Source organism: Passer domesticus, chromosome 9 (genome assembly GCF_036417665.1).
Source record: "Passer domesticus isolate bPasDom1 chromosome 9, bPasDom1.hap1, whole genome shotgun sequence".
In the NCBI taxonomy this organism is placed as follows: Eukaryota; Metazoa; Chordata; class Aves; order Passeriformes; family Passeridae; genus Passer; species Passer domesticus.
This window is the reverse complement of record NC_087482.1, coordinates 28,304,199-28,329,488: the sequence shown is the minus strand read 5'-3', so window position 1 is coordinate 28,329,488 and position 25,290 is coordinate 28,304,199. Positions and strand designations below refer to the sequence as shown.

General features: G+C 41.1%; 1 protein-coding gene across 15 annotated transcripts in view; it reads left to right on the top strand.

Moving 5' to 3' along the window:
- Positions 1–25,290, top strand: part of ATP2B2 (ATPase plasma membrane Ca2+ transporting 2) — a 391,446-nt gene that overhangs the window by 284,256 nt on the left and 81,900 nt on the right. For 10 of the 15 annotated variants that reach the window (XM_064432232.1, XM_064432231.1, XM_064432236.1 and 7 more), the window contains 4 exons: positions 16,638–16,895; positions 17,897–18,022; positions 19,313–19,438; positions 22,739–22,831. In XM_064432232.1, the coding sequence (XP_064288302.1) occupies positions 16,638–16,895; positions 17,897–18,022; positions 19,313–19,438; positions 22,739–22,831 (603 nt within the window). The remainder of the gene's footprint in view (positions 1–16,637; positions 16,896–17,896; positions 18,023–19,312; positions 19,439–22,738; positions 22,832–25,290) is intronic. The other 5 variants (XM_064432245.1, XM_064432239.1, XM_064432242.1 and 2 more) reach the window with 1 other exon arrangement.

Sequence of the window (25,290 nt, the reverse complement as noted above, 5' to 3'; positions counted from 1 at the left end):
AAAATCAGTCAGAGAGGGAGAAAAAAACAAAAGCTAAACAAACAACTTCCCCACCTCTTTGTCCAGATCTCTTGTGTGGGGTTGGAAGTGCTGTGCTGTTCCCATCTTCTCCCAGGTTCCTGCCTGTGGAGTACAGCCCAAGATGTGTCTTTTGGCATTTCATCTCTTTAGCAGCTCTGGAAATAAGTCACAGTGAGGAAGATTTGACCAGCTGTTTGGGTATCTCTGGGAGAAAGTGAAAAAAAGTAAAAAAAGTATTGATACTAGAAAGAGTACCTACAAAAAAGAATATGTAGATATGAAAAAATACAGAGCAGTTGTCAGCAAGCTTCTTTTTCTTAGTTAGGAGTGAAAATGTTGAATGTAACATCAGGTAGCTTGAATTTCTGTGCAGTTTATGCTGATGTGCATTAAAAAAAGAATATTCCCATAAATTTGGTCAGTCCAATTTTCCTCCATGCAAATTCCTTACCTTGGAGTTCTGCTGGAGCAGAACAGCTGTAATAATGTGTCTGCTGGGCTCAGGTACAATGTTCTGAAGATGGGATGTCTGTCCCAGTCCCCTAGCACTCAGTGTGGATATTCCTAAAAAAATTAAAACCCGTTGGAATAAGATGAAATGGAGACATTGCTCCCTCAAAGCGCTTCAAAATGTTGTTATTGTGCTGTGTCATTTGTGGTTGCAGCTCTCACCTTTCTTTGGGTCACTTTGTGGTTTTCCTGCTTTAAGCTGCTAAAGAGAATTTCAGGGTTTCAGGGAAGGTGAAACAGGCAGGAGAAACCCCTTTTTATGTTGCCATATGTGTCAGGACTGCTTGACCAGAGATTGGATAGGATTCTTCTTTTTTTTCCCCAGTTTTTAAACTGTGATTTTCTTCCCTTCACTTTCTTTTCCAATAGTTGTGGCAGAACTGCACTCATTTTAGTAATTTCAGGTAGGTGATATTTGGAATTTCTCACTCCTTCCATATCCAATTCTCAACAATTTTCTTCCCACTCTCCCAGCAACATTTTCCTTTCTCACACTTACTGCCCCAGATCCAAAACCTCCTTCTATTCCCTTTCCAAGAAGCCTCGTGTCTCAGGAAATGGGTCTAGTGGTCTAGTGGATATTTATACTCTTTTTTTTTTTTCCTGGGGATTCTAGAAACCTTCCATCTCTGTGATGAAATCATCTTGTTCTTAGATTGTATAAACACAGCAGATGCCTGGTGGGGAAACCTGGAAATAGAACCTCACGTGAGCAACCGCGGCTTGGCTCGGGAGCCGCGCGCAGGTGTCGGCGGGGCAGGAGGCGACCCTTGGATCCACCAGGCATGGCAGGATTGTCCCTGCAGGAGCTCTGCCACCTCATCTGCTCTGGGAAATGGCACTGGGAGCTGTGAAACCCTCTGGGGAGAGCGTTCAGCTCCTGCCAAGGGCGGACACGTCGGGGTTGTTGGGTTTGGCTTTGCCGCTGTTGAGTGTTTGTGTTGTTTTAGGCGTAGAAATGAGCACGGCTCAAGAGATCGTTGGAACAAGGAATTCTCCTGTGCCCCTCGGATTAAATGGCCCGGGGGAATAAACAGTTGGTTTGAAAAAGGGAAAACACTGTTTGCTGAGGAACTCGAAGCAAATTTAATTAAACTGAATTAAAAGTAACCTGAGATAAATAGCCACATGAAGGTCTGGTGCCATCCTCTGAGGAATTTGGTTCATTTGCTTCCTAGAGAGGCACAATTGAATAGAAACTCAATGTTTTAATGGAGAATTTTTCATTTTTTTTACCTTGTCTTCATCTTTTCAGGCCAGCCTCCATTTCCCTTAGCATATCAATTCAGGAGGGCTATTGAATGCGTAATGAAGCAATTCCATTTCTTAAATCCTTTGCCAGACCTTTCCATCCTGAGGGTCTTGCAGGCCCCATCCAAGATGCAGGACATTTTCCACAGGAAAATGTTGCATGCATCTCCCTGTCTCTAAAAATCTGCCACCCTGAGGTACATTAATATGCAGTTAATCAATTTGATTAATGAGTGAAAAACTAAGAAATGTCAGAAATGAGTCAGCTGAACTAAAGTTAATTCTCTAGTCTTTTGTGGCAGCTTTACATCTTAATATTTTTTTAAAGAGCGTTTTACATGTGATAACGTAGATTGCATTAAAAATGCACAGACGTAGGCAGCACAAAAATCTATTTTGTAAGACCAATGTTAATGGTATTTTGCAACCCTCCTAAAATCATAGCAGCACACAAAAATAAACAACTGTAAGTCTTTTGCCAGCCTTCTCAGTTATGAAGCCAAGATCGAGATGAAAAACTGACTCCACAATTTATGTGTGTGCACTTTAACCAATGTTTCCCAGTAACATTTTTTCGGACACTGAAAATCTGTCCTCTCTTCAAGTCCTCTCCATTAAACATGGAGAAAATATGAAGCCTTTTCAGAAGAAAGTGAGCCAAAATTCATTTGTTTTAACACTTTGGAGTGCTTTGAAGCCTAAATGTCACCCCATTTCACAGCCTGTGTTGCTACAAAGCCCCAACAAGAACATATTCCCAGAACTTTGCTGCAGATGCTGAAAACAACAAGTGGTGAACATCTTCCAGCTTCTGATTTGTCTCATTCTGTAAGTCTGCACAGAGAGTGTTACATAATATTCTCCAGGCACTGAACAATAAGAGATCAATGGGAAATCATGGATATCAGGGGGTATAAGAGCCACACAGACTTAAAAGCTGATGTGTCCTAATAGGAATCCTTCATCGTCTTTGCTGCTAAACAGATCACACTGATCCAGCTGCCACTGCACCAGAGAGTTTTATTGTGCTGCCCAGGGAGGAGCATTCTCAAGAGAAGCTGAGCTATTAGAAAATAGCATTTTTTTTCATATAAAATAGATTAATCTCAAAAGCAGAGATTGTTGTCAGAGTTAGCAAAACAGTTTTTAGGGAGCATTGCTGCGCACACTCAAATTCTTTTCTCCTTCCATAAAAATTAAACCATGAGATTCCCCAGGATTTTTTAAAGCAGCCTAAGCAGTCTGTCAGCATGAAGGGGACGAAGCAGTTGGCAGCCCGGAAAATAGAAGAAACAGAAGTATTTGCCCTCTTAAAAACAGCTTGTTCTGCCAAAACCCCCATTTAACCTCCTTCCTCCCAAAGCAGGGATGAGGTGAAGCAGCATATGGCTTCTAGAGACATTACCCCAATCTGTTTGGCTAAAGAAATTTAGTTCTTGTAAGAATTTACTTTTTCAATTCCTGCTCTAAATATTACTTCAATGCCAGGTCTGAATATCCAGGAACAGAGAGCAGGACAGGTCAGAGTGTGTGTGCTGTGTGTCCCAACTCTCACTGTCACCAGTACAAGGCTGAGCTCATGCGGAGGAGATTGTGTCCCTTTGGGTCATCCTTCCCTGGAGACACTGCTGAATTTCTGAAACATCTTTGCTTTGGTGTTATTCTCAAAAGAACAGACAGATTCAGGTTGGGGGGTCGTCCACGCCATGAATGGGTGAGAGTCCTTTGTGCTGTGGGGTCATGGGGAGCTTCCTGTGGGGTCATGGGGAGTGGAGCCATGCAGGGCTCAGACTGAGCCTGCAGAGCCTTTCCTGGAGCTTTGCACACCTGAGCTTGGGACGATGCTTCTGGAGAGAGCCCCAAGGCCAGGCAGGGCTCAGACTGAGCCTGCAGAGCCTTTCCTGGGGCTTTGCACCCCTGGGCTTGGGATGATGCTCCTGGAGAGAGCCCAAGGCCAGGCAGGGCCACGGCAGCCACCCCAGTGCCTCCCAGCTGGGGGGGGGTGCTGAGAGAGGGGTAAGCGTGGTGTTCTGGCTGGATCTGTGGGTTTGGGGAGCTCCCAGCCCCTGGGGGCTGTTTGGGGGTGCTGACAGCCAGGGATGATGGGCAAGGGGGTGCAGGGCTCACCTGGCCATGGCCCTGACCCCAGGGCTGGCCAGGGAGGCAGGGCAGTCCTGCAGGGCAGCCAGGCTGGGCTTGCCCAGAGCTCCCCAACTTTCCCTAAATTAAGAATGATGCCAGGAGGAATGCTGGGTGGGTAAATCAGAGAGCACTCCAGCCTGGCCTGGCTAATCCCAGCCTGGCAACACCAGCCTAAGGCAGGAGATGATGAGCAAACCCACCTGAGGGGATGCTGCAGGGGATTTAGTCCCTCCCACACTCACAAGCACCATCAGTACTTCAACCCTCCCTGACTGACATTTATCAGAGTTATCTCTAAAAGATTCCAGTGATGGAAAGTCTCTGAATTCCCTGGATAATCTGAGTGTCCCTGCGCAGGGACATTAATGCCTGGTGTGTAACCAGGATGTCTCTAGTAAGAATTTAAACTCAATGCTGCGTGGTTTTGTGTTTTACAAGGATGTAAAGACCAATTTGTGGTGTTTTATTTCCAGCCATATTTTGTGTACTTGAAGACAGCCTGATTATAAATACCAGGGAATAGCTGTTTGTGCAGACTTCCCCCTCTTTTTCATTGGGGATTTGAAATTTGAGCAGCATTGCAGTAGTACAGAAAATGCAAATATTGCACTGAAGCTGACAAAGGGAGCTGAAATATTACCTTAAAAATATTTACCTTCTTTATGAAAAAAATAAATCAAAATTCCCTCAAATCAATGGGTACTCAAAAGCTCTGAAAACATCTTTATTGCTAGAAGTTAATAGCTTATGAAATAAAATTAAATAATATAAAATACAGGAATATGGAATGTTTTCTTATCTCATCGTGATTTAAAAATAATTTTTAATTTGGCAGCTTTAAGATACCAATTAGTATTCAAATTTGAAGAATCTTCATGATGTGACTTTTTAAAGATGAAGTATTTCTGGATCAGGTTCTAGGATTATTTTATAATTGGAGTTGAGAAAAACTGTGCTACATCCTCAAGTCTGCCTGTGCTTGCAGTTCCTCACTGTTGGTAGGCTTGAATTAGAATGAAAAATTATTACCTGGAAAAAATATGTTTAAGCACAGAAACAAACCAGAAAAACCTTTTTGAACAGGAAGGCGCTTTGCATATATGCATATTTTCGTGTACATATATAAATACACACATATATCTCTCCTATTAGAAGAGTAGCATTTAAGCAAGTAATTTTGATTTATTTCTGTTCTGCACAAGTTCTGCCTTTTCTCTCCAGGAGATGCTGCTCCTCTTGTTTCAGTTTAGTGTGGATAATTAATACGCAGAAAATACAGAATGCACATTCTAAATGGAGAATATCCTGATTTCCTGCAGCTTTGGACAGAGCCATGTGAACATTTTAGTTTAGAATTTGTCTCAGAAATCCCATCTCCTCTCTGTCCCCAGTGGGGTTCACACTGAAGGTGGTTTTGGATGTCAAATCAGAGGGGATTTCATCCCATCCTTTGGGGTGAAAAGAAACTGAAACCCACAGCTCAGGGTTTCCTTAGCACAGAGATGGGCACTGTAAAACTGCTTTTATAGGGCCACACTAATATTGGGAGAACTTCTTGATGCCTGCTGCTGTAAGACATTTTGACAAAATTTTAATCTCTTACTGAGCTCATTCCTCACCCCTTAAAGCTTCCAGCACAAAGGAATGGAGATGAGAAATGGAATGAAAGCAATAAAAACTGCAGGTTATGAGGGAGTTTTGTGGTTGAGCTCTACAAATCTTCCCTATCTCCTTTGGCCAGGTTTTCTCCTTGGCCTGAGCGAGGCAGGGACAGCATCAGGAGAGGCTCAGGTGCTCCAGGACTGGCTCCAAGGGCAATCGTTGAATTTTCTGGGATTGCAGGGGTTTTTATTTTTTAAGCTCCTCAATTGCAAATTTCCTTTATCAGTGCCTTTCCAGCTCTGAACCTCTGAAAACTCTGAATTACTCTTTGGGGACCTGTGAAATCAGTCACTTAAATCAGTCACCTTTCCTCAGTAACCTCTCTCTGCAGGGTGGAAGAAGTTGGCAATTTCTCTCTAAATTGTCTGGGTGTGTGAAGTGTTTCAGACCTTGGAAGAGGTTTCTGCTAGCACAGAACACAACCAAAGTAACTGCAATCATCTACAGAAATGTTTATATGCTTGCTAGCTTTCACTAAATTGAAATGATTAATAACAAACACCAGATTATTACCTCATGCTGCCTCTTGCTCACTGTTCCTGCAGTGCTTTAACCTCTTCTTGTGCCTCCTCCTCTCCTTCTTCCCCTTTTCACCACAAGCACACCCAAGTTTTTTCTGACTTTCCTTTTAATAACTTATGTCTTTCTTCCATTTTTTTTTCCCTTCTAAACTCATCCATATAAGTAAATTCTGCTCATGCAGAGGAGGTTTCTCAGGTCAGTTTTGAATTTTCTTGATTTGAAGGGCAGCCCAGGTGAGTGCCTGGGTGTTTACTCAGCTCTCCAGGCTCCTGGGCAGGTTGTGTGAGTGTGGTCAGGCATCCCCACTCCATCCCCTGCTCCTCTTGGGGTTTTAGAAGCTCCAGTGAAACATCTGTCAAGATTTCCAGGCAAAGTCAACCTTTTTTCAGTTTAGTTTTTGCAGATTTTTGGTAGTATATCTGTTAAATCCTCTCCGTTAGAACGCCTTGTTTCAAAGCATCAAAAACCAAAAAAGGAGAATATTTTTGGAAGCAAGAACATTTCATTTCTATCAGAACACAGTCAGAGAGGGATGGAACAGCACAAGCATCCATTACTGAGGCAGATGCCACCCCAAAAACCCTTTTTCAGTGATTTGCTCTTTTCATCCCCGTGCTTCAGACAGAAAGGGAAGAGGCTCTGTGGATAGGCACAAGACAGACAGCTCTCATCTGATCGTGCTTTTATCACTTATTTGTTGCTCTCTGTCAATGTGAAACGTTCTGCAGGGCTCTATTTAAAGCTGAGTGCCCCGATGAGCCCTGCTTTTAGGGAAACATTTCTTTATTTGCCCGTGTTTCTGTGTTTCCTGGGGCTCTCAGTGATCCGAGTGGGAGCTGAGGGAGTGCTCAGAGCCTCCTCTGCTTCCAGCTGCACTTCACAAGTGCTGGAAGTGATGCCTTTTTGGCTACCTAAAACCAGAGGCCAGACAGAATTAAGGGAATAAAAACCAGTTTTATTTATTGAAGGGCCTTCAGGTACATTTTGGGCAGATGAATCCCCCAGAGTCTTCACCCAAAAATGGACCACAGCTCACAGGTTTTCACACTTTTATAAGTTTGGTCCATTTGCACATTGGGGGTTCATCTGCCCATTCCAGCTCCAGGTAATGAAGTCATTGACCCCAGGTTTGCTGCCCCAAGTCCCTTTTGTTTCCATCTCTGGGGCCTGAGGCAGTGAAGTGTCCTTGATTGCCAGGCCTGGAGAGGAATTGTTGTGTCTGCCCAAAATGGGAAAGCTGCAGCTGCCCCTGTGTGTGGGGTTTGGAGTTCTGCACTAAAGAGCTGCAGGGGTACAAACAAATGAAAAATACAAAAGCTAAGATCCTAAGGGATCAGAAGTAATCAGGGATTGCTCCATGAGAAATGGGACCATTCTTCCTGTTTTTAGAACCCAGCAGCACCTTTATCTCTGACATGGCTGCTTACCTGCAGCTCCAAACTTAGCAGATTTTCCTGACATTATATATATTTTTCCCTTCATCCATTCATGTTCAAAAAGACAACTATATCCCAGGGGCTGCAGCATGTTCCCTCTGCCATTTTTTTTTCCTAATAGCAAGGTTAGAATTCTAAATCAAACTTAATTAAACTTTTCCAAGTGAGTAAATGTCAACATATGGACAGCCACTTCCCTGCTAATATCAAGCTAACAGAAATTCTAATTTCTAATTGGTTTTATTCCTAATGATTTGTTTGCATTGGCACAATAGCCTATTCTAAATGTGGTCTTGCAACATGTGATCATGAAAAAAAAAAGGATTTATTTCCCTCCTTCTTTTGCTCTGAATTTACCAATGACATTTATTAGTGTTCCATCCAGAACTCTGGGATCACACTTCCCCATGTTGCTAATTCAATTTAGTCCATACATCTTTCAAACAGAATTTGTGTTTTGCATTGATTTTTTTCATAGTTATGACATTTAAACAACCTCAACAAGGGGATCCCTTATTTGTGCTGCATGCTCTTCATTGCTGTAAATTGGTTTTTGATGAAGTCTGAATTTAAAACACTTTCCTGGTAGAGTTTCTGGGGCTTTCAAGGCTGGTTGCTGAACCGGATTTCTCAATGTATTTTTATTCTGCATGGAACTAAGCTGAAGTTGTCCAGCTTTTTTCCATGAAAAACCCTGAGAAAAAGAGCCTAAAACTATTTAAGGTTAAGACCATGTGCACCTGTTCTGCATTCTTGGAACAGTGACTTAAATGTGGAGAATTTTGTAGCTCTATTTTTATATATCCTGCATGAATACAAAGAAAGCTTCAACTTGCACCAGAATTTTCCTTGTGGACATTAATATTTGTGCTGAAATCAAGAGAAATGTCAGAATCACTTGTTACTGACAAATTTATTTTTATATTTGATTTTTTTTCACTGTTTCTACAGAGATAGTTAAATAATATTAAGTATATTTCTTTATGGAATAGTTGTAGGTCATACTAAGAGCTCTTTGTTTTTTGAGAGAAGGTCACTGTAAAAAATATCCCAGCACAGCCTTCCTTGCACTGTGGAATATATCGTCCTGTAATTTTGACTCACAGCCTCTCAACCCCTCAAATAATAATTACTTACAGAATTTTAAAGAGGAATGATTTTTAAATTTAATTATTTTGTCTTTTTTTAGTATAAAGTGTTTTTTGTTTGTTTAGCAGTGCCTGTGAAGCTGTTTATAGTTGTTTATTATTGAATTCTTTTGTAAAACCACTTTTTCTGCAAATTCCTACTGGGCTGCAGAAATTTAAGTGACTGCAATTGGTCTTTTCTAGGTGCTTTGATGAAGATATATTCCACTGGTCATTTTGGAATACACCTATCTTGATTTTTACCAAATTCTAAAATGCTTAAAAAGAGCTGCTTCTAGACTGAGATTGCATGAAATTTTATTAGTAGAAATTGTCTTTTCTGAAGCCTCCCATTATAAAATCCTTGATTCTTAATTTCCTGCTTTCCTGGCTGGATATCCAGCCAGTCTGTCTGTCTTTATGACTTTCTCTTTCCTCTGTTTTGAACCCATCACCTGTGGAATGAGAGAACAAAGGAGGTCCTGCTCATCCAGCACTGCTTGTGGTTTTTTGAGTCAATTGATATTTTTATTGTGATGTGGAATTTTTTATTTTTCATTTATTTTATATTGGTTTTTATTTATTTTCATTTTTTATTTATTTTTCATTTTAAAATTTATTTATATTGTTTTTTTATTACAATCTGGTGTTGCCCACTGCATCAAACTCTTCATTCAGTGGGGTTCTCACACCAGGTCAGCTGATTCCTGACAGAAGTTTAGTCCCCAGTTGATGTCAGTAGCAACACATTGAGAACTTGTAGAGTGCAAAATGTGCAGTTTTTTGTCATGTGGGACCTACAGATTAAAGAATTATTTCCTAGTGCAAAGTGACCTACATCTGCTTTCCATAAATCTGTGTTGGGCTGCAAAATCTGAGGATCCCCAGATGCCTCCTCTTCAGGAGAGATGTGCAGATCTCTGACAAAACTTTTGGATATTCTCATCACACATTGCCAGGGTGCCAGGCACAGCTCAGCTCTTGGCTGGGGACAGCAGGGAATGAGATTTAGAACTTTGGGAGGCCATAAAAAAAATCTTCTCACATATTTTCCAGGAAGAGATCCTCCAGAAATATTAATTCTGCAAGTAGGACTCGACTAGGACGTGTCCTTACAAGTCAAGTGGTTGAATAACTGCACTTGAATCCTTGTTAATAAATACAGAACAACTTTTTAAGGTCTGATTCCTGCATTTGGAGCCCATGTTTTACTTTTAGAATATGAGGTTTTATTTACCTGACATCTCTAGCTTGGAGCAATATAAGTGAAGCTACAACAACCCAACATCAAGGTTTTTCTCTTGCACTCCCTTAGAACAGGACTCGTGATGAATATTCCTTTTATTTTTTTTCATTTCTCTATTTTCCCTCTGGCAAAAAAAGGAAAATAAAAATTGAATATAAACATTGTAGAAGTAGTTGCTTGGTCCTTTGGTAGAGTGATGACCCATCCCTTTGCCTGATCTCTCCAAAATGAATTTCCTTGGAGATGCCAGGCAGAAGAATCCTGCTTGACACACCCCATCTCCTGAAGTGGAGGGAATATTTCAATTATCATTCCTGTGCTCATGAATTTTTGTGATCAGGCTGAAGAATGTGTGAATCAATCAATCAATCAATCAATCTACCTACCTACCTAGATATATATCTATATATAGATATATGTGTATATTTCTATCTATCTGTCTATCTATCTATATCTGTCTATCTATCTCATCTATCTATATCTTTATCTACATCTATATAATCTATATCTATATCTATATCTATATCTAATCTATATCTATATCATCTATATCTATCTATATCTATCTGTATCATCTATCTATATCTATATCTATATCTATATCTATATCTATATCTATATCTATATCTATATCTATATCTATATCTATATCTATTTATATATATCTATATTTATCTATCTATATCTATATCTATATCTATATCTATCTATATCTATATCTATATCTATATCTATATCTATATCTATGTCATCTATATCTATATGTATATATTTATCTATATCTATGCTTACAGGGCCCCCAGATTTGTTGCCTTGCATATAGATGCCAAAAAAAGTGTAAATATTTAATAGGAAGCTCTGGAGCTGGCAGTTACATAACAAACCCACAGGGACAGCAGCTCTTTGCTTCCCCCTCCCTGCCCCCCTGGAGCCCTTACATAACAAACTGATGGATCACAAAGCCAGGAATTCTCATATTGGCTTCAAAGACGTGTCCAAAAGTCGCTTTCAGTGAGTGAACAAACTGCCTGACTCGATGTTTGTGGGGTAATTTTGTCACCCTCATAAATCGCCTCTGTGGGTTTGGAGAGCACTGGTCCTGCAGGTGACCTGGCAATGTTTGTCAGGGCTGAGAAACCCCTTGGAGGGAGCGAGGGAAAGGCAGGAATGGTTCAAGGGGCAGTGATTTCTGCCCCTGTGCTGAGCTGTGACTCGGAGCCAGCCCTGTGCTGCTCTGCCCTCGTGGGAAGTGATTCAACATCTGCTGATGCATCGTCACACAGAGCAGGATTTGGTGGTGGCAATCACTCCTGGGAATCCTTGTGTAGCAAAAGACACGACACAAGGAGGAAGCTGCAGAAATCAATGCTGCAGTGTTTGTTACAGCTTGAAAAGCCTTGTTAAGGAGGGGAATTTATAGGTTTTATCACATAATTTTTGGGTTATTGTTCCTTTTCTTACAAAGCTAAATACATTTGTAAAGTAAGAATCATCAGTGGTGCTGTTGGGAAGCAGAGCTGATGACAAAGCTGTAACTTCGAGCTGCTCAATTTGCTTTAATAACATCAGTGCTGGAGCTGCAGCGAGGGAAAAGAATCTCTTTAGAGAAAGAGATTCAATAAAAAGTTTTTATCAGGGAGCTGGTGTCTTTCTGGTGACAAAACCAGTTTGACTGACTAAAAAAATTACCTCTGGGGGTGTGAGGAGATTTTCCTAGGGCATTTAAATGCCACAAGGTATTCTCAGCTTAAAAATAGCAGTGTGTAGGTTGAAATGAGTAGCTGAGAGGTATGTGCTGTAGGTTGGGCTTTAGGAATACAGATGTTCCCAGATTTTTAAAAATGTACTTTTTCTGATTTAAAAATTACTGTGCTGCAGCTCAGGACCGTATAGTTTGTAATTATAATCATTATGTTATTCAAAGCAGCTTAAAGAATCTCCTGATAGCTGTTTGAAATTTTAAGCAGATATTCTTTTTAGCTGCACTGAGCCCGTGTGCTTCCTCCTGTATCTGCCCAGGTTTGGTTGATATCAGGAGAAATGTGCATTGAAATGGTGTAAAAGCATTCCAGATCCAACAGGACATGAGCCTGGCAAGTTGTCAGGTGATGCTGTCTGGCTTTTTGTGGACTTCTATTAATTCCCTTTCTTGCTTGCTAGCTTTCACTAAATTGAAATGATTAATAGCAGCTACCAAATTATTACCTCGTGCTGCCTCTTGCTCACTGTTCCTGAAGTGCTTTAACCTCTTCTTGTGCTCCTCCTCTCCTTCTTCCCCTTTTCACCACAAGCACACCCAAGTTTTTTCTAACTTTCCCTTTAATAGCCTAAGCCTTTCTTCCCTTTTTAAATTTTTTGTTCCTTCTAAACTCTTCCATATAATTAAATTCTATTCATGTAGAGGAGGTTTCTCAGGCCAGTTTTGAATTTTCTTGATTTGAAGGGCAGCCCAGGTGAGTGCCTGGGTGTTTGCTCAGCTGTCCAGGCTCCTGGGCAGGTTTGGAGCCCTACAGTCCCTGCAGAGATAGAAATCCAGCTGCTGCCACCTCAGCTGGGCTGAGAATGGAAATTCTGGGCAGGTCTGGAGCCCTGCAGACCCTGGAGAGAGGGAAATCCAGCTGCTGCCACCTCAGCTGGTCTCCCTGCCTGTGATGGGTGGCAGAACTTTCCTATTTTTTCCTTCCTGAACCCTCCTTTCCTTTGGATTTTTCCTTCCTTTCATCTCCCCCCTGTAGAAAACTTTTCCGTCAGATTTGCTGATCTATTTCTGGCCCAGTTTTAAGCTTTTTAAAGTTCTGTTCTCCTTCCACAAGGTTCTGGAAACGTCCTTTCAGATATTTTATGGGCACAAAAGTCCCCTTGGTTCCCTTTTGTGTTTCTGAGCCTCCTTTGAGGCTGTGCTGCCAGGTTCTCCCTCTCCTGGGGAGCTCCAGCTCCTTTTGGGATGAGTTGATCCACTTTAGGGCTCCATCTGCTTTTTCTGTGCCAAAGGAGTCCCAGCCCTTTGCATCCTTGACTTGCAGGTTTTCAGCATCTCAGTTTCCAGCCCTGCACATTTTGTGTCCTGTGAGGGTGAGACTTTGGCCAGGGCACCCTCAGAGGTGTGGGAGAAGAGAGCTCCATGTTTTAAACTTGTTTACCTCTCTGCATTTGGGCTTTCTGAGAGATAGGGCCTCTGTTAAAGGTAATTTAAGATGAGAACATCACACTTTGCTGTCTTGGAATAAAACCCTGCCACAAATCACATCTGCCTGTTAGCAACTCTTTTGTGCTGCTTTTCACTCTGTGCATTTCAATAAAAGCTCAGGCAGATTTTTGGGTAGCATTGAGGGCCACGTGCTCTCTGTGAAAGCAGAACAGAAATCTTATACCTCAACATGAATTTTTCAAGCTTATTTGAACTTTTAAAATAAATATTAGTTGCTTTAAACTCAATTTTCCTACTTAGGTATATTAATATGATGTATTTTATTAATATTTCTTATTTTCTCTTATCTGCAAGGTCAATACTGGGTCACTTTACACTGCAATAAGGACAGATAATCCAAATATAGACTTAAGAAGTTTGTGTCTTTTTCCCCTATAAATACATAAAGTTTCTTTCTGTAAATCCATGTGAGTCTTTCTATAATTTCTAACAGCAGAAAAAAAAAAAAAAAAACCAATTGTTTTTTGTAAGTATATAAGAAAATATTAGATGGACTCAAACGAATGGAGATGCAGGTTTTCTTTTTTTTTTTTTTTTTTTTTTTCCTATCAAAAGAAACACATCTAAAACAGTTTGGAAGCAAGAACACCGCATAATTCAAGAAAATGTTTCCTGACAGCTGGGTCATGTTGTAAAGGGCAGAGGTTGCATTTTAAAATCTTGCTTTTCATATTTTTTTTTTAAATCTGCTTAGAAATCTTGCTCTTGTAAGAAGCACGCAGTTTTTTTGCTAGAATTTTTTCCTAGAAAAAGAATATGTGCATTCATTTATGTAGCACTTTTATCCCATCTCCTTTCTGAGGAGTGTAAAATGCAAAGGCAAAATTTTGGGAAATTCTGATGGTCTGATTGACTTCTCACCTGGGCTAGGGGGTCCCCTGGGTCTTTAGAGAGGCTATGTTGAATCTCAACAATTAACAACTCAAAAATCAACTCAGAATTTCCTCCATCCTCTCAAAGACTTTAGGTTTTGATGAGGTCTGGCAATTAATTCCTCTACTCCTAAAATTCCCTCCTCCCTTCAAACACCTCTGCTCCACCTGAATTTATCATTGTCAGATGAAAGGAACAGAAAACAAAATTAAAAGCATTTAAATTTTGTTGTTTTCATTCGGTTGTGGAGGATTGTCTCAGGGTTTTAAGTCATAAACATGATTTTTTATTCAGTGTGGAAGCTTGTCAGATTTAGGGACACTTTCCAAGAGCTTGATCTAAGTTCAATCTGTTTCCTTCAGATTTTCTTTCATTGTTGCAAACAATTTTCTTAGCTGGAATAAAACAAATCTTTCAGCTAAAAAAATGAATTCTTTTATTTGATTGTGCTTAATCTACATGGTAGCTACAGGTAATTCCTTTTATGTTGATGATAATATCTTGCATTATTTCTATGCTCCGTGGTGCCTCTTATGTGAATGTGGAGATCAAACACAAAATTAACCTCACTGCTCAAGTCAAGGAATATATTTATTTTTTTTACCTGATTTTGCTTAATCAAGTTTTTTTTAACTAAAGGGTCTTGGAAATATTACTCTGCAGCAGCTCTTTTTAATTTTGTACAAGCTGGGCCAAATTTCAACCATCTGAAAAGAAAATAAAATCAGTGTTTGACAGTGGCTGGGCCAGGCCATGTTTCTTTCGTGAGAATTAGAAGAGGAGGTTTGCTGTTAAAAAACCAGAATATTCATCATATTTAATTCTAAGTCATATCTAATGAAAAAAAGGAAAGTGAATTCTGGTGTTACACCTGCTGAAACAGAATTACTTGCACTGGGAAACCATTTAAAACAATCAAAAGTGAACCTGCTGATTTGGAAAAGGAATCTGAAAATCCAGCACAGCCCAATTGAGATTATTAAGGTTAAGCAGAGCAAAATTCATTAGTCCTTCCCAAAGCCCCATTGTGCTGCAGGAGGAAGTTGCAGGGTTGGTTTCTGAGTTGCGTTTGGGGCTGGTGATGAGCAGCTGAAGGTACTGAACTTTAAAAAGTTTCCTGATTTCCTCCTTGAGTGCTGTAAAAGTGGTTTTAGTGAGGTTCTTGTGCTGAAGGTTCAGGTGGGCCAGCAGTGGAGGGACACCCCTGCCAGGGCAGCCCCTGCCCTTGGGAGCAGCCTTTGCCCTGCCCTTAGAAACTCAGTGTAAACTGCAGAGAACTTGGCTAAAAACTCCCTTTATTTTCATTTTCTTCCTCTCCTAGCAGCTGTTCAGGCTCATCTTTATTCCTCTGACTTTTGGTAGTTTTGTTATTGTTCACATGCAGGTGTAATTACTCAGCTGGTTAATGGATTATGATGCTCCAGTTTGTAATTTAAATACAGAAATCAACCTGGCTGTTATTTCTCTCTAGCGAGAGGTGATGAATAAACCAAATTAAACTTCAGTCAGAGGTGGAAGCAAAGGTGCTGAACCCCCTGGTACCTGGGTGAGGTGGAGAAGTGATGTCAAATTCCTGCCTGGTCCCATTCCTCATGGAAAATGGGAGCAATTTTTCCCAGGTCCCCCGGGAGAGGAGGCTCTGCAGGCCAGGCTGAGTTCTCCTCTCTCCCGCCAGTTGGGATTTCTCTGGAATGTGCCCTTGTCTGTCCAGGATTCCTCCCAGGTGCTTTTTCAGTAAGGAGAGCTATGTCACTTTCCTTTGGCGATTATTATCTATTTAAATTTAAATTGCATTCAACTTTGAAATAAATAATTAGCAGATGTATATAAAGTAATTCAGAATTAACAGTTCAGAACAGAGTGGTTCTCTTAATGCTGTTTTGCTTTTGGCAGCAATAATGTACTTGCAGTTCTAGAAGCATCCCACTGCATTTCTCTGTGGGGAAGGCTGATGAATTAATATCAGGGAATTGTTTTTACTCAGTGTTCCTTAATACATTAATTATCAAATTGAAATGCTGATAAACTCAGTTGACCCCAGTGTTTTTTCAACAAGTGCTCCCTGTAAGTGTGTTTAGTTCAGAACAGATAGAAATTGTGTCGAAAATTGTTTAAAAAAATTGTGTTAAAATTGTTTAATTTAATCTGGCAGTGTGTTAATGTGAATTTAATGCCATTGCTTTGCATTATTTAATGTCATTCATTGTTTTAGCCCTTCCTGTCACCTTCAGTATTATTCTTATTCTTCAGTAGTATTCTTATTCTTCAGTATTATTCTTATTCTTTTATTCTTATTCTTATCCTGCAGGTTTTGGTGGCTCAGGTGAAGCTCTGAGTCCTCTATCACATAACAGAATTGGTGCTTTCTCCTTCCATCTGTTTAGTCTGGGTTCACCGAGGATGGGTTGCTCAGTAGAAAAATTAAAAGGACTAAGATTTCTGTCTATTTATTTCCTTCCTCTTTTTCACAGAAAAAAAAAAAAAATTATTATTTGTCCTTTTCCTTCACTCTGCCATGTTTCATTAGCAGGCAGTGCTTGGAAAAGCAGCTCCATCCCCCCACCTTGTCATGTCACAGCAAATTTCAATTCTTGTGGTACACCTGACTTTCCCTAAACTGATCCCTAACATCTCTGCAGGGTGCGGGACTGCAACAGGAGGAGCTGAGGATGAGGGGGAGGCCGAAGCTGGCTGGATTGAAGGTGCTGCCATCCTCCTGTCTGTCATCTGCGTTGTCCTGGTCACTGCCTTCAACGACTGGAGCAAGGAGAAGCAGTTCCGGGGGCTGCAGAGCCGCATCGAGCAGGAGCAGAAGTTCACCGTGGTGCGAGGGGGACAGGTCATCCAGATCCCCGTGGCAGAGATCGTGGTTGGGGACATTGCACAGGTCAAATATGGTGAGTGCACGGCCTTTGGAGCCTTGGTGTGCTCCGCTGCCCTTCGCAGCAGCATGGGCAGGCTTGCCTGGCAGGGTTAGGGCAGGTTTATATGGCAGAAAATCAGTATTGGCCATGCTGAGGTGACACCTGAGCTGCCAGGGCAAAAGGAGAACGTGAAGATCTGCTGTAAAGCTGCACAAAGAAATCAGTTGAATTGGTGTAAACTGCTTTCACTGACCAGGACAAGGACTGGTCAGTTTTCCAGTTCCTTCCAGCTTTCTGTGTTTGTCTTTCCAGTTTTCTGTATTTGTTCATACAAAGGTAATTCTCTGTCATGGAGGATTACATTATTCAGATTAATTTCTTTTTATTTCTTTTTATTTCTGGGGCAAGAGGACATGCTTTTAAATGTTGTGTAGAAGGGAACTGGACCTCTATGATCCTTAAAGATTGAGTTGCTTCAATTTCAGACTGATCCCTCAGGTCAGGTGCCTGCTAATTCCATGCCATAGGGGAAGCCCTGTGCTCCAGTGGAGTGAAAGGCTCCTGCAGGAACTCTGTGTGCCCTGGAGGGAGTTGTTAATTCCAGCAATATCCCCCTTCCATCAGCCATCACATTTCTCCTGGACTTACCTAAGGGCTCCCTGAGGGGGGAAGGGGAAAGGGCAGCTCAGCTGTTAATTAGCTGGAGTTAATTCCTATGAAGTCTGATGGAGAAACCTCCAGGTGATGTGAGGAGCACTTCCCTGCCAAAGCCCCATGATGGAGATGTTCATTGTGAGTTAAATGTGATACATTTGGATTCTGAGACAGCATGAAGCAGAACATGTTTACAATAAAGGCCTTTCCTGGCTGGATTGCAGTGCTGTGGCTCGTGTGGACAGGATCAGGAGTAATTCCTTCCCTTCTCCTTTCATTTCACCTTTTCATGCAATTAATTGCAATTTTATAACAAAAATCATTGTGTAATTATAAAAGCAGTCTCATGGAGGTTTTCCATTGCCCCGTTCTGACCACAGGTGACCTTCTACCTGCTGATGGGATATTTATTCAAGGAAATGATCTCAAAATCGACGAGAGCTCCTTGACTGGAGAGTCCGACCAGGTCCGCAAATCCGTGGACAAAGACCCAATGCTGTTGTCAGGTAAGATCTGCCCCATTGTGGAAGCCCAGGGCACTGGGAATATTTCTCTGTCTGCTCTGGGGTGCCCTGACCCCCAGGGCAGCACTGACTTTGACCCTCATTCATGGAGAAAGTTTCCAAGACTTCAGGATAGACTGGAATCCACAAAAGTGTGAATTGGATTATAGAGAGTAGTGGAGGTGTGTCACTTGGTGAGAAATTGAGGTTTTGGGATTTTTAGTATGTTGTGGGTGGAAGCTGGATGGAGGGCACAGGGTGTTGTCCTGGGTTTCTTCTTCATGCTTCTTGTTCTTCTTCTCCATGGCTTTGGGTGGCATTTTGTAATGGGGCAGAAAAGTCCACATTGCAGCTTTTTGGGATCAGTTATTGGGTTAAAAGGGAAAATAATCCAGGTGTCAGTTTTTAATTGGATAGTTTAGTCTTAAAAGACCTTGTACCAAGAGGTTGTTGGCCATTTTGTGCCTTCTAATGAAAAGCTGCCGAACTCACACCAGTGAGACTGTTTTAGTGATCAGAAATAATAAACACCTGATCCCAACATGAACTACTGTCTGGAGAGCCTTCAATCCACACCCAGAGAAACCAACAACTGGGACCCCCACACCGCATCCCATCCCCTCTGCCTGCTGCTCTGCCCTCTCCAGGGGTGCAGAGCTCAGGCTGGGCTCTGCTGGGTGCCTGTTTTCCTGCCAAAGCTGCTCTGGGAGCCTAGGAGCCAATGGCTCTTTTTGGAGGATATTTTTATCCACCTTTGTCATCCAGTTCAGGAGAAGATTCCCTCAGAACAAAACACAGGGATACAAATAGCAAGTTCTTAATTAAACGGTATTTGGAAATAGTGACACATCTTAAAGGAGGCTCTGATACATTTCTGAGGAAGGTTGCAGCGTTTTGCCTTTCCAGCTGAACCAACCAAGTCTCTGCTGGCTTTTAAAGATATTTTCTGATCTATAGGTTTGAGTGGAATTTATTTTGGTTTATTTTTTTTTACCTAATTTGTGTATTTATGATGTCCTGCTGAAACTGTTTTCTTGCAGAAGATAAACTTCATTAGTGATAGCATTTCTTTTAAAAAGAGAATCTGATGGTGATAGATGTGCAGGCTGAGGTTTGTGCTTAAGCATTAATTCTTGGTTGAGAAGAACAAGGTTTATTTTGGTTATGTGGCAATATCCCCCTAAATATAGGTTTATAAAGTGTGACAAATCTCTCTCTGTAGCTTCAGAAAGGCCTTGCATAATTTTTTTACATTTAGTTTAGCTCTGTGTAAGCTGTCTTGCCTCTTTTCAGGCACCCATGTCATGGAAGGCTCTGGGCGGATGCTGGTGACTGCTGTGGGGGTGAATTCTCAGACTGGCATCATCTTCACTCTGCTGGGAGCTGGGGGAGAAGAGGAGGAGAAGAAAGACAAGAAAGGTAAATCTCCCAACACCAGGATGCTCCAGAGAAAGCTCCTGGGTTTTGTGCAGCCAGAGCTCTCCTCCGCTCTTGACAAATAAATGTGATTTTTCAAACTGCCTTTTTTTTTTTATGACACATTTTTATCATCACATGTCACACAGAAAAACAGCAGAAGCTGTTAACCAATAAATCCATTGGATAACAAGATGTTTTTCCAGTGTGAAGCTGCAGGCTCCCAGTCCATACTGAAATGCAAGGGAATACCTGGGCATGCTCCAGTTGCTGTGGCTTCTCTACATGAATCCATGCTCACCTACAGTTTGCTAAGATTTTGTGCTTTTCTATCAATTCAATATTTTTCCGCAGGGAAAAAACCCTTTGGCCATGGAAATAGCATCTGTCTTGGAGCTTCAGGACTAACATAAAGATAAGCTGTGGCTCTTTGCTAGCCTGGATTGTTTAATGTCAGTGGCTGACTTGAGAGGCATTTTAATGTCTTCAGGTGTAAAGGTCGAGCTAAGAATAGTAAAAGCCAAGAATGTAGCAGTAAATGTTAGCAGACAGTTTTACTTTCATGTCCTGCATCAGTTAATGAAATCAAGAAGCCTCTTCGGGCTTTTCACCTTATTACAGTGTGATGTCATAAGCATTTGCTAATTTATGGGCTGCACACTAAGCAGAAACATGATTTAATGTCTGTCCTTGCCAGTTTTTCTTCACACAGTCTTGTAAATTGTTCTGCTTCCACAATTTTGTTCCAAGTCTGTCCTAAGAATAGTTGTCTTTCAGACATGATTAAGGGCCAATTAATACAGGTTCTTCAGATTTCTGCTCTTTCTAGTGGTGTTCACTATTAATTTTAAAAAGGCAGTTAAAATTTTACTGAACATTTTATTTGCTATCTTTCAGGCAATATGCTTCCACCTTTTTTTTTATTTCCATCATTTTATATGAAGCTGGAGATAGGAAGGGCCAAATTCAAATGGTTTTCAGGACCTACAATTTCCATTTCTGAGTATGTTCAACAAGTGTCTGCCTTTGACTCTCTGCTGCTTTGAGGAAATCCCTTTTAACTAAATGAAATGTTTACCATTTCATTTCTGCACAGAAATAGCTGCCAGGCATGGGGGGCTCCAGGAGAATTAAAAGGAGAAAAGACTGAAATGTCACAAAGCAAAACTCTTTTATGCCAGACCAGTTTTGAGCAGCACCTTGGAGTTTGTTCTTGCTGTCGTTCAGAGCCTTTGTGTGGTCTGGAGGAGAGGAGGAGCAGCTTCACCCCTGTGTGATGGGAGAGCTCCCTGTGCTGGGTTTAACTGGGCTGGCCTCCCTAGGCTCGGCTCAGGACCCTCAGGTTTCGCAGGGAAGAGCCTGGAAAGGCAGGAAAAGAGAAATCAGGGAGTTTTCCCCACATTGTGGCTGTAACTTACCCAGAGACAGAGATTCTTACAGAGGTGTGTTGGAATTTGGGTGCACACACAGAATTTAATTGAGCATGGCTCTGTAGAAACAGCTATAATATAAAGAATCCATAATACAGAAAATTCCTTCACATTCTCTGATGCAGCATTGTGCTCATGCCTGGGCAGAGCTGGTGGCAGATGGAGGCACCAGCTCGAATTAAAACCTCTGGAACATAAACCTGCAGTTCTCAGAAACCCTGCCCCTTTCAGTCCCTGTGGGTGTGTGCTTTTATTGCTCATTAACACTTTAAAAATCACCATGCAGGTGTGAAACAGGAGGAGGAACAGCAGCTTCCAGGTAGAGTAAGAACTGTACCCCATCCAAAGATGCAAATCAGGGGGGAACTGCTGATTGAAATAATCATCTTTGAATCAGTCAAGTTGAAATTATAAAGTGATTTCGAATCAACAAGATTGCTGGTGCCAAATCTTTTGGTGTGCAGGCATTGTTGGTGTTGCAAATCTTCCCGTTCAGCTGGAATAATCAGCTGTTCTCCAGAAGTAAATTGCAAAGTATTTAATGTGGAATACTTGATTTGCTGTTAGCAGCTCACGCTGTGCTGGTTGGGGTGGGGATCCAAACGGAATAAAGAGCAAACACGAGTCACCAAAACAGTTTAAGTCGTTGCCACCACAGTAATCAAATTTGCAATTGAAATTTTCCTGAATGCAGTTGCACAGGGGTGTGTTTTTAAATCCCGGGAGCTGTTTATTTGCTTCTCCCAATTTGCCATTTGTAAATAAAATCAGCCCATTCTTCTGCAGTACCAGCCCAGTACAGCACAAAATAATCCCTGTGGGGCAAGGACTGGAGCAGTTTGAGAGCCTCAGTCAGGATCCATGGGAGGACTTGGTTCTGTTGTGAGCAGTTAACCACCAGAAACAAAACAAAATAAATTCTATCTATTGTTTGCAGAGACTAATTTTATTGAACTTCACTATAAAAAACACAGTAAAATGATAAAACCTTCTTTAAGCTTTTCACCTTCCTGTTAGGAAAGATTTTTTGTCCAGTTTTCTCTAATATGTGGATAATAACTGAAAAGAATGAGAGGTTTTCTTTTCTGATTCTTCATTCATGTCATCACAAACCAGGAAATGTATCATGTCCATTATCTGGATTTAAAATAATCCCTTATTCTCCTCAAGACTCTATTTGCCTTTTCCACATAAAATATAGGAAAATTCCATGTTTCTACTCAGATAAATAAGCATTTTACCTGGGTGATGGCAGGACATGGGTTGAGCCCTGTTAGACTGGGTTGCATCAGTGATGATAAATCATAATGTGAAAAATTATTTAAAACATAAAATATGTACCATTGCCCCATGTAGAAGTATATTCAGATATAGATATAATACATTTTAAAATGCAAATTTTAAAGCTACACAAGCACTGTGTAAATTAACTCCAAAGGAAACATTTCAACCACTTAAAAAATGCATAAATTACATAAAAGTACAAAAAATAGACATAAAAGGACTAAAGCAATGCACACAAGACTGTGTACATTCTGTTCTCACTGACTCCTTTAACTTTGATTAATGTGTTCCATATTTATTTATCTTTTGTTATTATTATTGTTGTTGTTATTATTATTTGAATTTTCAGCTGACTTTGTGACACCTTCCCAATGGCACATTGCTTTGGAAATTTGTGTTAATTAATTTCAAACTCTTTGATTTTGGGAGCAAACAAAGCCACGAAGGCTTTTCACTCTGTCACATGTATTCGTTCACATTGCTGTTATTATTTATTTATTATTTATTTATTATTTATTTATTATTTGCTGTTTTGTTTTTGTGGCTTTTTGTTTATTTTATTTTTTTTTTATCCATTATTGCTCAGTAGATTCTTCCCATCCCTCCTCCCACCCTCCTCCAGCCACAGATGGTGCAGCAGGTGCAAATGCCACTGATAATGCAAATGCCAGCTTAGTCAATGGTACGTCACAACCCCCGGCTTGTCTGATTTGATGGATTTCTCTCCTGACTGTGTCAAATTCCCTCTCCCCTCGCTGACCTGCACAGATGTTGTGTTTGTGTGACTGCACTCTGAGAGATCCTGCTCCACACGCTCTGCAGGAGCTTGGCAGAGGGGCCGCGGGGATGCTGCAGCCTCATTCCCCCAGAATTCAGCCTGGCAGAGGCAGAGCTTGGAATCATGATTTATTTGCCATTCAAAATGCAGTTAAAAGAAGCAGTTATGTCAGGCCAGTTCCAAAACTTTCGGGCAGATTCACCTGATGTTTTATTATAAAGTTTCGTTATTCAGCATAGATCTGGAGAAGAGCACCATGAGAAAGGGATTCTCTCTGCTTCTCCTCTTTTTCACTCCTAATTCCTCACGCAGTTCTGAGAGAGGGATGGGGTCAGGGATCTGCTTCCATTTCAACCAACACTGTGTTAGGAACAACTTTTACTGTTTTCAGCAGAGAGGGACTGAGAAGTTTTGTGGATATTTGTGTGAGCCCTCAGTGACTTTCTCCTGAACCTCCCCGTGTAAACTAAACCCAAACCAAACCATTCCTGCAGTTTTGACTGTGCCCCAGCACAGGTTCCTGACCCCACTTGTTAGCATGCAGCTATTTCAGTGGCTCTCCTAACGATCAGATTCCAGTGTTAAATTGGATTGATTGGGTCAATATTAGTGTAGGCATCAGCTGTATTTTGCTGCTAATCAGATACATGAGCCTTTATTTACCAAGCAACCTTTCCTTCTTGTGTGGAGCCAAAAATACTGAGTAAAGTCATTCTACTTTTCATCATCTTAGTGAAAGAATTTTTTTTCCATGCAGGTTGCATTTCACATATGAAATGAAAGTTTCTGACTGCAATATCAAGTGCTTAAAAAGGAACAGGATTTACTGCTGTAGGATCTTATTTAAACCAGTGACACAGGAAATCTTTAAGCCTATTTTCAAATCATTTAAAACAAACATATAACCAGATTTAAAACCCATTCTGGAAAACTAGGATTTGCAATCCCTACATCTCCTTGCATGGCAGGGACCTCCATCATCCTGGTTCCAGATTCCTTAGACACCAAGAACCAGAGAGTGAATTGTGTTTTATTCTCCATTGCTGTGAGCGTGCTGAGGTCCTGACACAGAGCAGCTGCCCCTGGATATGTCCCAGGCCAGGCTGGGGCTTGGAGCACCCTGGGACAGTGGAAGGTGTCCCTGCCATGGCATGGGTGGCACTGAATGCGCTTTAAGGCTCCAACCCAAACCATCCTGTGATGGTTCTGCGATAATTCCTCTTTGGTGAGTGTAGAACAAACTGCCCCGCAGTCCCCCTGGCTGCTCAGCACTCCTGCCAGCTGCAGAGGAGGGATGGGAGCAGAGCTCAGCCCCTCTTTGCTGGTACAGAATGAGTCCTGGGCTCTGCTCAGAGCTGGGGCTTCCTGGTAAATCCCTGTTGTGTTTGGGCTTAATGAGGAAATTGAGTTCCAAGGGATATTAGATCAGTGTCAGAATTAGGGATGTGATTTTCCATCATCCTCTCTCCAGTCAGGAACAACAGTTACTGCCCGTGTTTATCCTGGAGCTGAGAGATACAAGCTCAGGGCTTTGCAGTGGAGAGTTAATTTTTTTGTGCAGTTAAGGATGTCTTGGATTTTAGTTCCTCTGAGACGAGGCAGTTCAATAATTCTGCTGATCTTTGATCAACAAGGGCAGGAGAGGCTTTCCACAATTCAACTGCTCGGAGAACTCAGACAGGCAAACATAGGTCTGAGTGCTTTGGAATTATCTGGAAAATGGGAAATGCCAGATTTCTGGTAATTTCTCAGTTAGCAATGCTGATTGTGATGAGTTAAATGCTGAAAATGTAGATATGGTTTGGAGGGGAGAAAGGAAGGAGAGATAAGTTAAAAGCAAGGACCCCAAATTCATCTGCATATTCCTCTGGTCTGGATGAAATAAACATTTTTTTAAACTCTGAAAATTCTTCCTGAGGTATGACTGGAAACAAGAATTTTACCTAAAGTAATGCTTTTGTGTAGAAAATACCTTAAAATAAGAATTAATAATTATATACTTGAATAAGTAGCAAACTCAGGAAATGTTGCTTGAAAAATCAACTAATTACATTTCAGATAAAATATTTTCATTCTTAATTGTCAATAAACAATTGACACAAAAGAATGAGTTTGTTGTCAGCCTGTGAGCCTGTAGTGATAAATTAATTTTCTTTGTGACCCAGCCTGTGTATTAGGCACTGTAGCAAAGGAACTCTTATAAATTCTAATAAATGTTGAGTATTAGGAGTTGAGATCAAAATAGAGAATTGTTGCTGATCTGGTTGTCAGAACTATGGACAATACATTCAGTTTTTTGAAAGGTTGCAAGTTAAGGCCATAAACAGAGCAGAAAATTTTGCAGAAATGTAGTAGTTCAGAAA